Source organism: Choristoneura fumiferana, chromosome 9 (genome assembly GCF_025370935.1).
Source record: "Choristoneura fumiferana chromosome 9, NRCan_CFum_1, whole genome shotgun sequence".
NCBI lineage: Eukaryota > Metazoa > Arthropoda > Insecta > Lepidoptera > Tortricidae > Choristoneura > Choristoneura fumiferana.
In genome coordinates, this window is record NC_133480.1 from 9,505,590 (window position 1) to 9,518,979 (window position 13,390).

The 13,390-nt window shown below is 34.5% G+C and overlaps 1 protein-coding gene across 1 annotated transcript; it reads right to left on the minus strand.

Moving 5' to 3' along the window:
- Window positions 1-221: 221 nt before the first annotated feature.
- LOC141431494 (glucose dehydrogenase [FAD, quinone]-like) lies at window positions 222-13,145 on the minus strand. The gene is made up of 4 exons (XM_074092683.1): window positions 12,951-13,145; window positions 8,669-8,712; window positions 1,618-1,863; window positions 222-260 (listed from the first exon to the last, which is right to left on the minus strand). The coding sequence occupies exons 2-4, from the start codon at window positions 8,684-8,686 to the stop codon at window positions 222-224; spliced, it is 303 nt and encodes a 100-aa protein (XP_073948784.1). The 5' UTR covers window positions 8,687-8,712; window positions 12,951-13,145.
- Window positions 13,146-13,390: the final 245 nt, after the last annotated feature.

Below are 13,390 nucleotides of genomic sequence, written 5' to 3' on the forward strand. Positions count from 1 at the left end.
TATAAAAAATTGAAAACATAAAAGGTTAATTTAAAACTAGTTCTGGAACTAATTCACTAGACGTTGATGATGTCATTATTGTGATAACCACACATTAATGTGTTGTGGGTTCTCTGTTCTAGCAAAACCTTATTGTTTTTACCACGTTTTAACTATGTAGATCCGAGTAGTACCTACTAAAAGTTACATCATTATGAAAGGGACAATTTATGTAACGTGGATCAGCGCTTTGACTTATATCCTGGAGGCTGATTTTGCACCTGTAAAATTACCATTTGCAAAAGGTAAAATTGTGTATGCTGCTAAATGTAAAATCTAATTGCCTAGCCTGTCAGTTATTTCTATATCAATGTTTTTCAATATTGTAGTGCATAGCTAGCTTGCCCTAATGTGTTGGGAAACTGTAAATTAGGTAAGGATATTCTTGTTAAAAAAAATACGTGTCCAATATTTTCTGATAAGTATTAATAACAAGAAAATGATAATGTAACTGACGGACTAAATAGTAAATATGTAAATAATGTTTTTTACCCAGGAAACTACCCAATGAGGATTTTTCGACAGGAGAAATATCGCTAGATATCGTTAATATCGTGAGGTCCGTTTGACGTTTTAGTCTTGCTTGCGATTGGCTCATTTACATAGATATTTTACCAATCACAAGCGTGACGGAAATTTCAAACAGATCTAATGATACTAATGTCGTCTAGCAATATTTCGCCAGTTGAAAAACCTTCATTGAACACTATTATAAATTATCGACTATTTGTGAAAATAATCATTCGAGCTGTAATTTTCTACTATTCCATCAGTATTTCAATTTCAATGGCGGTTCACAAAATTAGGACTCAGATCATAGAATTATTTAAACAGGTTTCTTCATAGTTTCGATTTTTGAAGACCAAATGGTTAGATTCCTAATATCCCATTATTTGCTAGAAGCACATAACTGAAATTGCTCTTGTTTTGTGTTGCACAGATGAACTTATTGAAATTCTATTAACGCTTTGATTAACAAACAATGCACAGTTTTGTCAGTAGTTTACAGTAATAGACAATGCACGGATTTTCACATTAACTAGATACGGATGGGCAGGCACCGTGAATGGGAGGCCGTCGCTCTGTGTAGATAATCACCGTAGATCTAGCCATTAGAGAATGAGACGAGTCTAATTAGGGAATCTTTGGATGATCTCTAGGTACCTCCGTTATACCAAGGATCGTCTTATGAAGGAATATTGTCACTACTTTTAAAAAAGCTCGCAACTTTAAATAGCCAATTTTTCTAAGCGAACTTTATGAACATTATTCTAAAAGTCATTTCTGTGGACTATGGTTTTGATACGAGATTTTTTCAAAGTAGTGACGTTTATTTAAGGCTGTGAAAATACTAGCTTAACTCAGGGGTTCCTAGACTTTTTTCAATTTATAGCGCTCTTTATATTTTGTCACGGCACTCTTGTAGCAAGGGAGCCTAGCAAGTTGAAATGGGACACACGAGCTAGCCAATGGTGGGGCGCCGTAACAACTCTAGCAAAAGCTTGACCCAGCGCCATTGGGCACTTACCACGGGTAATTGTAATTGACGTAAAATCCTAAGTTGTACAGAATCCCTACCTTCCACTGAGGGTTTTCCGACAGCCTAGCTGCCACAACCGACCCAGCAGTACCGCCCCCCGCCACAATAAAGTCGTAACTGTCCAGTAGACTGTCAGGATTGGCACTGGTGACTCTGTTGCAAGGGTCGGCCAGGTCGCAGCGTCCGTTGATGAATGATTCCAGGATCGCCATAAACAGCATGAACTGGACACCACATGCGCCGGCCATTGAAGGGCCCACCTCCTGAATTGGGCAGGAACATGCCTGGAAACAAATATAATTTTGAGCATGAAACTACCGTGAAATTCACTCATATTTAATGAAATAAATCCGGATAACTCACGTCTTAAATCGAGTTAGCTGGACATGTTTCGGGCTAAGCCCTTCCTCTTCAAGTAACGCGACTCGGCGGCTGCTGCAACACGCGCACACACCGCGCCGAGTCGCGTTGCTCGAAGAGGAAGGGCTACGACTTAACCCGAAACATGTCGAGCTAAACTCGATTTAATACGCGAGTTATCTGGATTTATTTAATATTAAAACATGCCTAATGTGAAGCACGATTAGGTTTACGGACACGTTCGAGTAACATCAAAATAATAATTCAGAATTAGAGAAAAATGTGCGTGTGCGTCCATAATCCATCCATTCCCATTCCAATCAATCAATCAAATACTTTATTTTACATAAAAACATGGTGTACAAAATAGGTCTTAAATATCATCAGGTTTCACATGCTCTGTTGCTAGAACAACACGTAAAATACAATTTAATAAAATTAACAAAATATGTAAAAATATAAATATAAAATTTAAATGTCAAGGCTCAATAATTATATAATTTACAAAATAGAATGTCAATTTTAAATTACACTAATTTACTAGCTTACAGAATTATGTCACTACTCAATATCATGATTTAAAAATTCTTCTACAGAGTAAAAGCATCTGTCTATAAGCCAGTTTTTGAGACAATTCTTGAAAGGATTTAGAAGTAATCAACCCGTTCATTAATTAAATACAGTCGACCAATTTGATTTGATTGTTTGATAGAACTTTTGGCTTCATTATGAGATTTACGTAATTCGGTGTATAAGCATTGTTATAAATGTTTGGTAAAAATTTCATTTTTGAATAAAAGTTTATTTTTGCTGACTGTACTTGCATTGTCATCCAAACTACATTTGCATACCAAATTTCAAGTCAATGCCATTAACCGTTGCAGAGTTCCGTCCTGCGGAGACTATCCTGGCCGAACTACCAGGATGTCACTACCAGATTATTGTATTGTCACGCAATTTACATAAGTATCAAAGTTCAAGTCAATCCAGCCAACCAATGGAAGTTGGTCGAATTTAACTTGCAAGATTTAATTACAGACAGACAGACAATAGGACAGGTGAAACTAAAGAAAAACTTGTTAAAAGTGCCTACCAATTTGAAGTCGATGCCTAAAAAATATCGAAATCGGTTCCTCCATTTAGAAAAAGGTACTCGCATAAAAAATACAATTGAACGTTTTTATTGAAAAACGTTTTAAAAAATTAACAAAATGAAACCGACTTCAAAACCTTGAAAATAATTTTCTACTACTGTGAAGTCGGTGCCTCAGCACTAGCTCAGCACGAGCCAGCAGAAGTGGAACTATAGTCGTCTACCTCACCTACATACTATATAGATTTTTTTTTTTTATTCGACTGGATGGCAAACGAGCAAGTGGGTCTCCTGATGGTAAGAGATCACCACCGCCCATAAACATCTGCAACACCAGGGGTATTGCAGATGCGTTGCCAACCTAGAGGCCTAAGATGGGATACCTCTAGTGCCAGTAATTTCACCGGCTGTCTTACTCTCCACGCCGAAACACAACAGTGCAAGCACTGCTGCTTCACGGCAGGATTAGCGAGCAAGATGGTGGTAGCAATCCAGGCGGACCTTGCACAAGGTCCTACCACCTGCAAGATATTGGGGCTTCAGTCACTCCTGCTGGCTCGTGCTTAGGCACCGACTTCAAAGTAGTAAAAAAATCTTTTCAAGGTTTTTGAAGTCGGTTCCATTTTTTGTAATTTTTTTCATAGTTTTTAGTGATTTGTAGCCAAAGTGCATCTCACAACGATTCCATTAAGCTCAAACACAGCATAGTTATATCATTTTGTAACAGAGTACTGGTGTTGAAATCTATTTTAAGGATTACAACACTAAGATTTATTTTAATTATTTTGTATGTGGCAACACTCTCTCTTGGCTTCCAATAATACACGCGGTAGCACGACGAGTTTGTTTTTATTTATTTTTTAATATAAAAACCACAGCCAGAACCCTTCTAATAAGTGATTTATTCAACCGGTACCTACGTTCTTCTTTATCAGGGTCCAGTTCACCAAATGATACTTTCTGAATGTAAATACTTGGCTTGATGTTAAAAATGCCAAAACCACTATAGGTGAGCTTTATAAATTCGAGGGTTGCCCTCGATTTCTCTAAGATCCCATCATCAGACTCTGACTCTGACTTGGTGTCAATGGGACCCCCTCGAAAGTATGTCCTTTAGAACTAAAAAATAATTTTGAAATTCGGCCCACAATTGGCGGAGTTGTCGCGTAACAAACATACAAAAAAAAACATAGCACTCCAATAGAGAACCTCCTCCTTTTTGAAGTCGGTTAAAAAAAGAATAACTTACTCTATTACTTATGATACCCAAAAGCATGTAAAGATCATACCTTTGGCCTTGCTAATTGTTACTATTTGTTGTGACTTATTTTTCAAAAGTGTTTTTCAATAAAAAGACGCGTCAAGATCGCTAACCTTCTTTCTAATGCTAGAAAAAACGAAGTATGGGTGCTGTGACGTCTCTGCTCTTTACTACTCGATTACTCTGTATCCTGAGTCTGTATCATTAACTCTTGTTTCACCGTACAGCATAACTTAGCACGGAAATGGATGTCATGTCGTAAAGTCGACGAACCAATACATAGTCGTGCGCATTTACCTTTAATTAACAGAAAAAAAAGATAATTCGTTAACAATTGGTCATTGAGCTGGAATTATTTGTTTTGCAATCGTTTTTTCTTCCACTATTTGATTAATGCAGTTCCTACAACTGCTATAATCACAATATCATGCACTAATTCCGATTATACGATACAAAGGTTGTTTCTGTCGTGCATCCACAATTAATCATGATTATATCAATGCAGGATAAAACATAAAACTACCTATATGGTAATATTTTATAACTACTACTTAATACGTCTGTAGGTACTGTATTAATTTGGATTTTCCGATTTCTTTATGCAAAGTTGTGACCGATTTTCAACTGTTATTAACAGTCGGCAGTAAGCTCGTGTTTCCATTCAAAAGTAGATTTGTTCTAATTTATAAACAACGTTTAGCAATGTTTTAATTTTAAACCTGTTAAACTAAATAAATCAAAACTGCTGAACCGATTTAGATTTAATTCGGTATACAGATAGTTTGAGAGTCCAGGGGCCTTCCCCTATGCAATTTTCCGAGATAAAAACTATCCTATGTCCTTACATAGAATAGTTTTTATCCAGGGAAATTGCGTTCTTCCCGCGGGCTTATATCCATTCTACGCGGACGGAGTCGCGAGCAACAGCTAGTACCTACCTATTATATAAGAGGCATACAATTTTGCACAGGTGTTTGTCACACAAAGTAAATGAAAACCACGAAGTAATTTTCGGGAATTCCCATGAAACTTAGTAAAATCCTGGAATTTTAATTTGACTGCCAGATCTAATGGTTTACGCAAACGAAGCCGCGGTTAAAAGCTAGTATAAAACAAAGACTTTCAAGTTACCAGTACTTAATTAATCACATTGCTCCTTGTATTATACTTGGCCGGTTTTTTTAATAGTTAGTAACAAATGAATGAATAACTCTGTACTTATTATTAGTATACTGTTTAGGTATGTTTGTTTAGTTAGGTTTAGGTACTTATATTCGGATATAAAGTTACAAGAGTATGATTATAAGTACATAGTTAACTTTAACTGCCTATTATTTGAGTTATTACACTGCATTAAAATTATTGTGCGCAAAATGACGTTAGTTCAATAATTATAATTAGTCGGTATGCTATTTTTTTTAATCTAACTCATGTAAATTTGCGTTTTAGTCATGATAGTTCAGCCACCTTGATTTAATGACCCATAGTAAATGTAACTATTTTAATTTTAAAATTGTTCTTCCTGGACGCATTATGGTTGTTGTTTAATTATTGTATGTATTACATATAGTCAAGGAAATTAATTTACGTCCCAGGGTGGAACCTTTTCATAATCATTTTTGTCATGATTTCTTTAGCAGATATATGGAATGTCAATATGACATTAGTAGCACAAAGGTTTCACCCTGGGTAGTGATTTGATTTCCTTGACTTTACCTTACCTATTTCCAAGAGCAACTTAATGGTGCACTCATTGATTTTTATTAGACAGTACCAACCGTCTATCGCAAATTCAATGGAACACTGAAACGTTTCAACCGCCCTCTCCTCAGAGGGCTTACTCCGAAATTCTAAAATCGAAGTTCGAATCGTACCGTCCCTCTCAGTTTCGTATTAAATAGTATAAGTGTCAGAGGGACGGACCGACACGAACTTCGAATTTCGGAGTAGCCCCGCTGTAGTCCATTGCTTTTGCAATGGACTTAGTGCAAAAGAGTGCAATGGTTAATACACAAAACAATTGCCGCAATGAACAGTATCAAATCTGCAAATAACGCATTTTGCCGTTTGCACGTACACACGTTATCGCAATAGAAAATATCCCAGTGGGACGAAGTAACTAGAACTAAGATAAAGCTAATGTCGTTATGGTTAACGATCATAAATAAACTATTAGTCACGGATACAAGAGTTTAGGCGCAATAACTACTGAACGAGCAAAAGATTTAGCATTAACAAGAGAATTAATACGTGTAATTAATTAAATTAGATTTTGTATCGATTTATTAACAAACAAAGCTGCTTTTGACTTGGACACCGAAAACATTACTTATACTTTTATAAATTTGAACAATTAAGAAATTGAATAAACATTTTAACATACAAGAGAATTAATGGGTGTGATAGGTATAAGCTTTGTCTCGGTTTATTAAGAAACAAAGCCACTTTGATCATTTTGACCAAGGAATATAATACTGGACGATTAGTCATTTCATCATATCTAATCTATGTATAGGGTACCTAAAAGAGTAACGTGTAGGGACACATACATATGTCCGTTTACAATGTGTCTATCTATCTATCCTTACGAAAAGCACGGGTGCGAGCTTTAGTAGTCTCTCAGCCACCGTCGGGAACCGTTGTATTTTATTTTACAATAAACATAGTATCAGAAAAATAATTTATCACTTGGGTCAACCTAGCTAAAGTTAGAGGACCGTAGACCCTCCTTTATCTCCCTGCTAAGTCACAAAATGGCCGCCACAAGTTTGAACAGCTGACTTTGACAAGAGCAAAAAACCATACCGAAGATATTTTTAGTGAAGGGTGGGTTACGCAAAGATTTTAAAAAATCCAGGAAAATTTATTTTCAGGATTTTTTATTTAAAAATCCTCTAAATTAGGTATTTATTACTGCTACTTTACTAACAATAAATATGAAAAAAAAATAGGATGATTAACATAATATCAGCTTTTTGCACTTAGGTAGGTACAACATAAACATGCGGATCGGAAATGGCGGGAAAACAAACATCTCGCTTTTTATTTTTTCCCTGTCAATTTGCTGTCACTGATGTCAATTTTTTTTTAAATTATCGATGATGTCATTTTTTGTCTTTGATTTGTCAAGATGGCCAACATAACGCGTCTAATCCGTCTATCAGCAGCTCAACAACTAGCAGACTGCTAGCAAGCGTTTATGAATCATACTTCTTGACAACCGCCTAACAAGCGTAATCAGTCTGCTAAGTATCAGACCGATCAAACCTCAATTAAGGATTTTTTATGAATAAGGCTGTAAAATTTGAGGATTAATATAAATGATCTAAAAGTTTTTTCAAAATATTACAAAACAAAAGTAGCTTAGTTTTTTGAGTAGAATCGGACCTTGAATTTAAAGCCCCATGGTCAGCGACATCCACACTCGGCACTTCGGGTGCCGTCGTATTCCGATTGAGATCCGACTTTTCCGATGAAAATAAATTATGTACTATTATCTATACTAAGATAGGGTTTTTCGAACTTCTCACGGGATAGGAAGCTGATATTTTTTTTTCCTTACAAGGGAGTGAAGGCGTAGGACGGAGCTATAGTCCATTCAAGATAAAATTGGACTCTAGAAGGTCACAGAAGAAGGGTTTCTAAACATTTTTTGTGAAGTCATAATAATGATAATGATGATGAATAAAAGAAGTACCTAATAAGATGAAGTCATAATTTTGTTTATTTTGTAAGTAGATTTAATTACAAAATAACGCAATATTAATACGTAACTTGCTACATAATATTAATTCGATTTATATTTATACATTTTAATAACTGTGTTTCGTGGACTCATCCACTCTCTTTCCCTGTTTAAAAATATTCTACTTGTAGTTCCTGCTATGAAGTTCAAGTTTTTTTTCTATTCCAAATTTCATGAAATTGGGTGTAGTGCTTTAGTTGTGAAAAGTTAACTATTTGTATATGATTAAAGGTCACATTTAGATCCAAACTGGCGATTAAAAACTATTAATAATGTACAGAAAATTGCATAGTTCCCGCGGGATAGTAAACGAATTCAACGTGAACGAAGTCGCGGGCAACAGCTAGTCAATGAATAAATTAAAGTAATATTGATGTGTTCGATATTTTAATTAGAATTAAGTTTGGACTGTCGGTACAATAAAAAAATGCAATTTATTAAATGACTTCCTAAAGCGTGCACTATAAAGAGCCTATTTTCCTTCTGTCCATTCCTACACTGAACAGACTGTAGTTTATTGTGAATGCTCACCACCTCAGAGGTTTATATGAAAATTAAATAAGGAATGATTGGCTTCACATTTCATAATAAGATTACAACAATTACACAATTAAAGTCATGAAACTTTACCTCTGCTGCTCGTAACATGATCACGAACTGATGTAAGATGGTAACTGAAACAACAGATGAACCAGGTTAAATGTTTGCAAATAAAATCTTCTGTTATTGATAAGTTGTCACTAAAAAATAATAATTCCAAGAGGTGACTCTAATATTAAAAAAATACTTAATTTATGAATACGTATGAATTTTTAATTAGAAAACTGAAAAATGTGGTTCTTCGATGTTTAATAAATAATGATTAGTCTATTCTATTGAGTTTGCAAATAAGTGCAGTCACAGACCTCTATTGCTATATAGAGGCTATGAGATTTGTCAGCTCATAAAAAGTATGTCAAATGATTGATGATGTAAGAAAGTTAGACTGAACATCCCTTTTAATCCTGTAAACTATCTATCGAGACATCTATGGGAAAATGGAAAGTATTCCGAAGCTAATAGAACTTTTACCTTAAATAGAAGGAAGGACCCTGTGCTAACTTAACCCCTTAAAGGGGCTGGGGACAAAACCCTCAAAATATTCTGACTTTTTTCAGTCTCAGTTTTCTAAAATTCAATTGGTAAACGAAATTTTCAAGCCTAATACTAACAGGGATACAACCGATCGAAGATAAAAAGGTTAAAAGTTTATGCATTAAAAAGAACCCTATATCATACAAAAACTTCAGAATATTGTCCAAGAAAATTTGTAAAGTATTTTCAAATGTTTATTACTGTATTCCTATTTTTCTCTCTAGTGACTTTTGCGTTGGCAACCAGAAGCGCCCTACTGACACAAACAACAAAACATCAATGGCAATCCCATTTCGCCGAGTTTTGTTGTCAAGCATTGCTGAGCCGGGGTCCAACATTTGCATAAATGTAAATGTCTAGTTGTAAACCACATAATCTATGGGCTGTGCGTTTTCTATGGGAACGTAACGGTCTTGCTTTATTTTACCGATTCTTGGCGCATCAAATCACCGTTTCTTAACGGTGGTTGCGTCCTTACTGTGCCATTAAATTAATCGGTAAACTATAAATGTTGATTATCCAGTATAATTTTAATTATAAATAAAATTGCTCTAATAGATACATTTTCTAACACAAACATACATATTTAGGTATAAATATATACCTTAGTGCCATCCACGAAGACGCGTGATTTTGACAAAATTAGACATTAATGCTGACATTGTAATAAGAACCACGGCACGCGTCATCGTGAATGACCTATATATCCTCCTAAAAGTAAAGTATTAATTAGGATAGCCTCTACCCTTGTATCTAAACGTTTTACGACATTTCTAAATTGTGGTTGAGAAAAAGTTTAGGGTCAGCATCAAAAGTAGCACACACTTTAGTACTCAGTTGTTTTACAGCCACGTGGTTAACGGCATACAAGATTGACAAATGTGTTAATTTGACAGAGTAAAAAAGTGATCCGCTGCTTTTGTTGCTGACTGTATCACGTCGTACACTGCGTCAAAGGCGTAATAGCATCTTAATGGATAATTCAAGTGAAAAACTTGGGATGTTCAGCGGGGTTCGTAAATCGAAGTTCGTGTTGTACCGTCCCTCTCACTGTCGTATTAAATAATATTAGCGTGAGCGGGACGGCAAGAAACGAAGTTCGAATTTTGCACTTCGTAGTATAGGGCCAGACCACGCATTACTTGCAATTTTTAAACCACAAAGCCATAAACTCGTTACGGGAAATGTGTATCGTTCGTTTTTTTTTTACCTACCAGTTATAACTTGCCATGAAGGCCTAAAACTAGATACGTATGTGTTAATTATGTCAAAATAGTATTTATCCATGACCATGCAAAATAAATATAAACGAAATTTAAGGATGCGTGGAATTAGATAAACAAAGTGTTTTAACCTAAGTCCTGACTTTTTTTATCATACATAGTTCTACAGACCGAGCCGAGAATTCTAAGTTTTGTGATTTTGGAAATTACATCAATTTAAAGTTATTTTTTAATTGAAAAATTAGTACTTCACCTAGTACATTCGGCAGTTATACTTACAGTTGATTTGTACTTTATGAAGTACCTACACGAGGACGAGGACTTACAAAGATAAACAAATACACAAAATGAGACATTGAATTAGTCAATCTCGCTCTCGGTTCTCAATAGGTACCTAATCCAACACCGAAAGTGTTTACAAATGTAATAACACTTGCTGAGACCTACTTAAAAAGTTTTAAATGTAGTTTCAGATCTAGAAAAAACTAAATATAGTCGAAAATATTATCTTGAGATGTATAACTATTTAATTACAAAAACATACTACTTTCTGGTTTTTACTTATTTGATTGAGACCTTGGATTACATTTATAAAATTTTATTACATATATAACTAATCTAGACTCCCATCAACCTAATTTATGCGTTTATTAAGGACTTTACCGCAAACTACATGGCTATTAAGAGCCTGTAGCACTAATATATTTTAACGATTGTTTTTATTTTAGTTTAACTCATGTACTTATCCTAACAGCTTAATGACGAATGTTTCATTTTTGGTTGCAATATGTTAGAATTGCTTTGAGTTGTGAAACAAAGTTTAGGATAAGAACGATTTGTTAGTTAATAAATAAATAAATAAATAAATATCACGGGACAATTCACACCAATTGACCTAGTCACAAAGTTAGTTAGTTAGTCTGTCTGTCAGTATGTTTGGTACCTACTCGTTCACACTAAAACGGCTGGACAAATGTGGATGAAAGTTGGCACACATGAAGTTTATAACCTGAATAATTTGCTTAATTTGTACTTAACTGCAAAAACATCATTCATTTATCATGGAAAATAGCGTAGCCCCTACGGAATAGCGATAAACGATTTTTTTGCAGAAAAAGTTGCAGGAAACAAGTAGTATATTACAAAAGAGCTAACATTGTCAACAATAGAGTTCAACCAAATTCATATTATGACGACAAAGGCAATTATACACCATATCCAATCCACCACATATCAATCAAATAAGGAAGTGTCACTCAAATAATTTAAAAAAATACTTTTGATGGACTAGTTTTGTGTGATTAGCTATACTGTCAGTCATTATTTGTCATCCAAGGCTTTCCTATAGTGATGAACAAAAATTACAGATCGTTGTCCGATGCATTGTTGTATGAAAAATGACCCGTTATTTTTGATATTATGCAATGCAGATATTGTTATTGTATAAATTTTGGTGTGAAATTTGGTTCCGGAATGTTGATGTAGTAACTTGAGGATATGATACACTGGAGTATTAGGAAGATTTGAACCCTAAATGTCTGAGTCAAATGTGTGATACTTTTTATTTAAATACCTAACAAGGAAAGGTGCCGGTGGTAAATGTAGACAAAGAAAATATCACACATTTGGCTAAGACATTTATTAAAGTTCAAACTCTTCCTAATACACCAGTGTATCACCTACTAAAGTTCCTACATCGTTACTCCGGACGCCCTGTATGTTCACAAATTTTGTGTCAATTTTATTAGGTCATAGAACGGGGATGGTTTTAATTTTAATGACTTGGATTGATATAGTGTTAACTAGGTACCGACATTTTTTGATATATTTCTATTAATACAACATTGAGAAACTTAATCTATAATAGCGTTAATTTTTCAGTCCTTAATCGAAGGCATAAAAAGGTTGAATCGATTTTTTTTTTGTATGAATCAAGGGTTCAATTTCTGATATCGAACATTCAAAATAATAATTGAACAATGATGACCAAAACGTTAATTTTCCGTTTACAGTTCTTGCAGTCCAGGTCAACAATAGGTATAACATTCGCACAAAGTTACAAAAATACGTACAGTCGAGTTCGTAAACTTCTGAGGAAACATTTGTTCAAAAATATCTGAACACGCTTCTACACCGTTAACAATAGAGTCGTGTTCACATATTTTTGATCAAATGTTTGCTCAGAAGTTTATGAACTCGACTGTACCTACCTATATTATACCTTTACACTTACATCACTTTGTCACAGTAATATATACGTATGTTTATTTTTGAGACTTTTTGGTACATATTTGTGACCTTGATTTTACGAAATTAGTATAGTTTTATAATAATTGATGAAAAATATAAAAAACATACCTAGATTTTTCAGTAAGTATAGTTTTATACTTAATAATTGATGAGAAATATAAAAAACTTATACCTACATTTTTCAGTAAGTAGATATGTGCGTATTTATAAAATCAATGATTTGTTAAATCATAATTACTGAAAATCCTAATTTATTTTAGTAAACCAAAATAATTAAATTAAATAAAATCAAAAAATCTCCTTACCTCCAACTCAAACACTCTTGAACACAAGCATGTATTTTTTAAACTATTTTAAATATCACGACACTTTTTCGCGACGACGCGCGCGTTTGAAGACGAATAGGCGACACAGACTGCGCTTGCGGCGTGATTGTTTTTTATATTATGGAGATGAGCCGTACGGCGAGCATCAGCGAGCATACTCGCTTGGGTTGGGTTTTTCACTGGCCATGTTTTTTGACGTATCTGCGAACACCATGTATATACATAACATACCTGAGTAGGCATTTGGGATGCGCCACGGACTTTAAACGTTAGTGAGTCACTTTAATGCAACCCCTTTAAACTTTCACGGTTTTCTAAGGTAACCCTATGTTGTATGCTAAAATGCACGCTATTTATATGTCAATAAGCATATAATAGTTAAACTATAACAATCATATATGCTATACCTATTGCAAAAT

Bases quoted from the DNA above. Each gene is read 5' to 3' on its own strand.
- LOC141431494 (XM_074092683.1), bottom strand. The intron at 261-1,617 runs GTAGGGATTCTG...GTAATTTTACAG, and splicing joins CGGAAAACCCTCAGTGGAAG to GTGCAAAATCAGCCTCCAGG.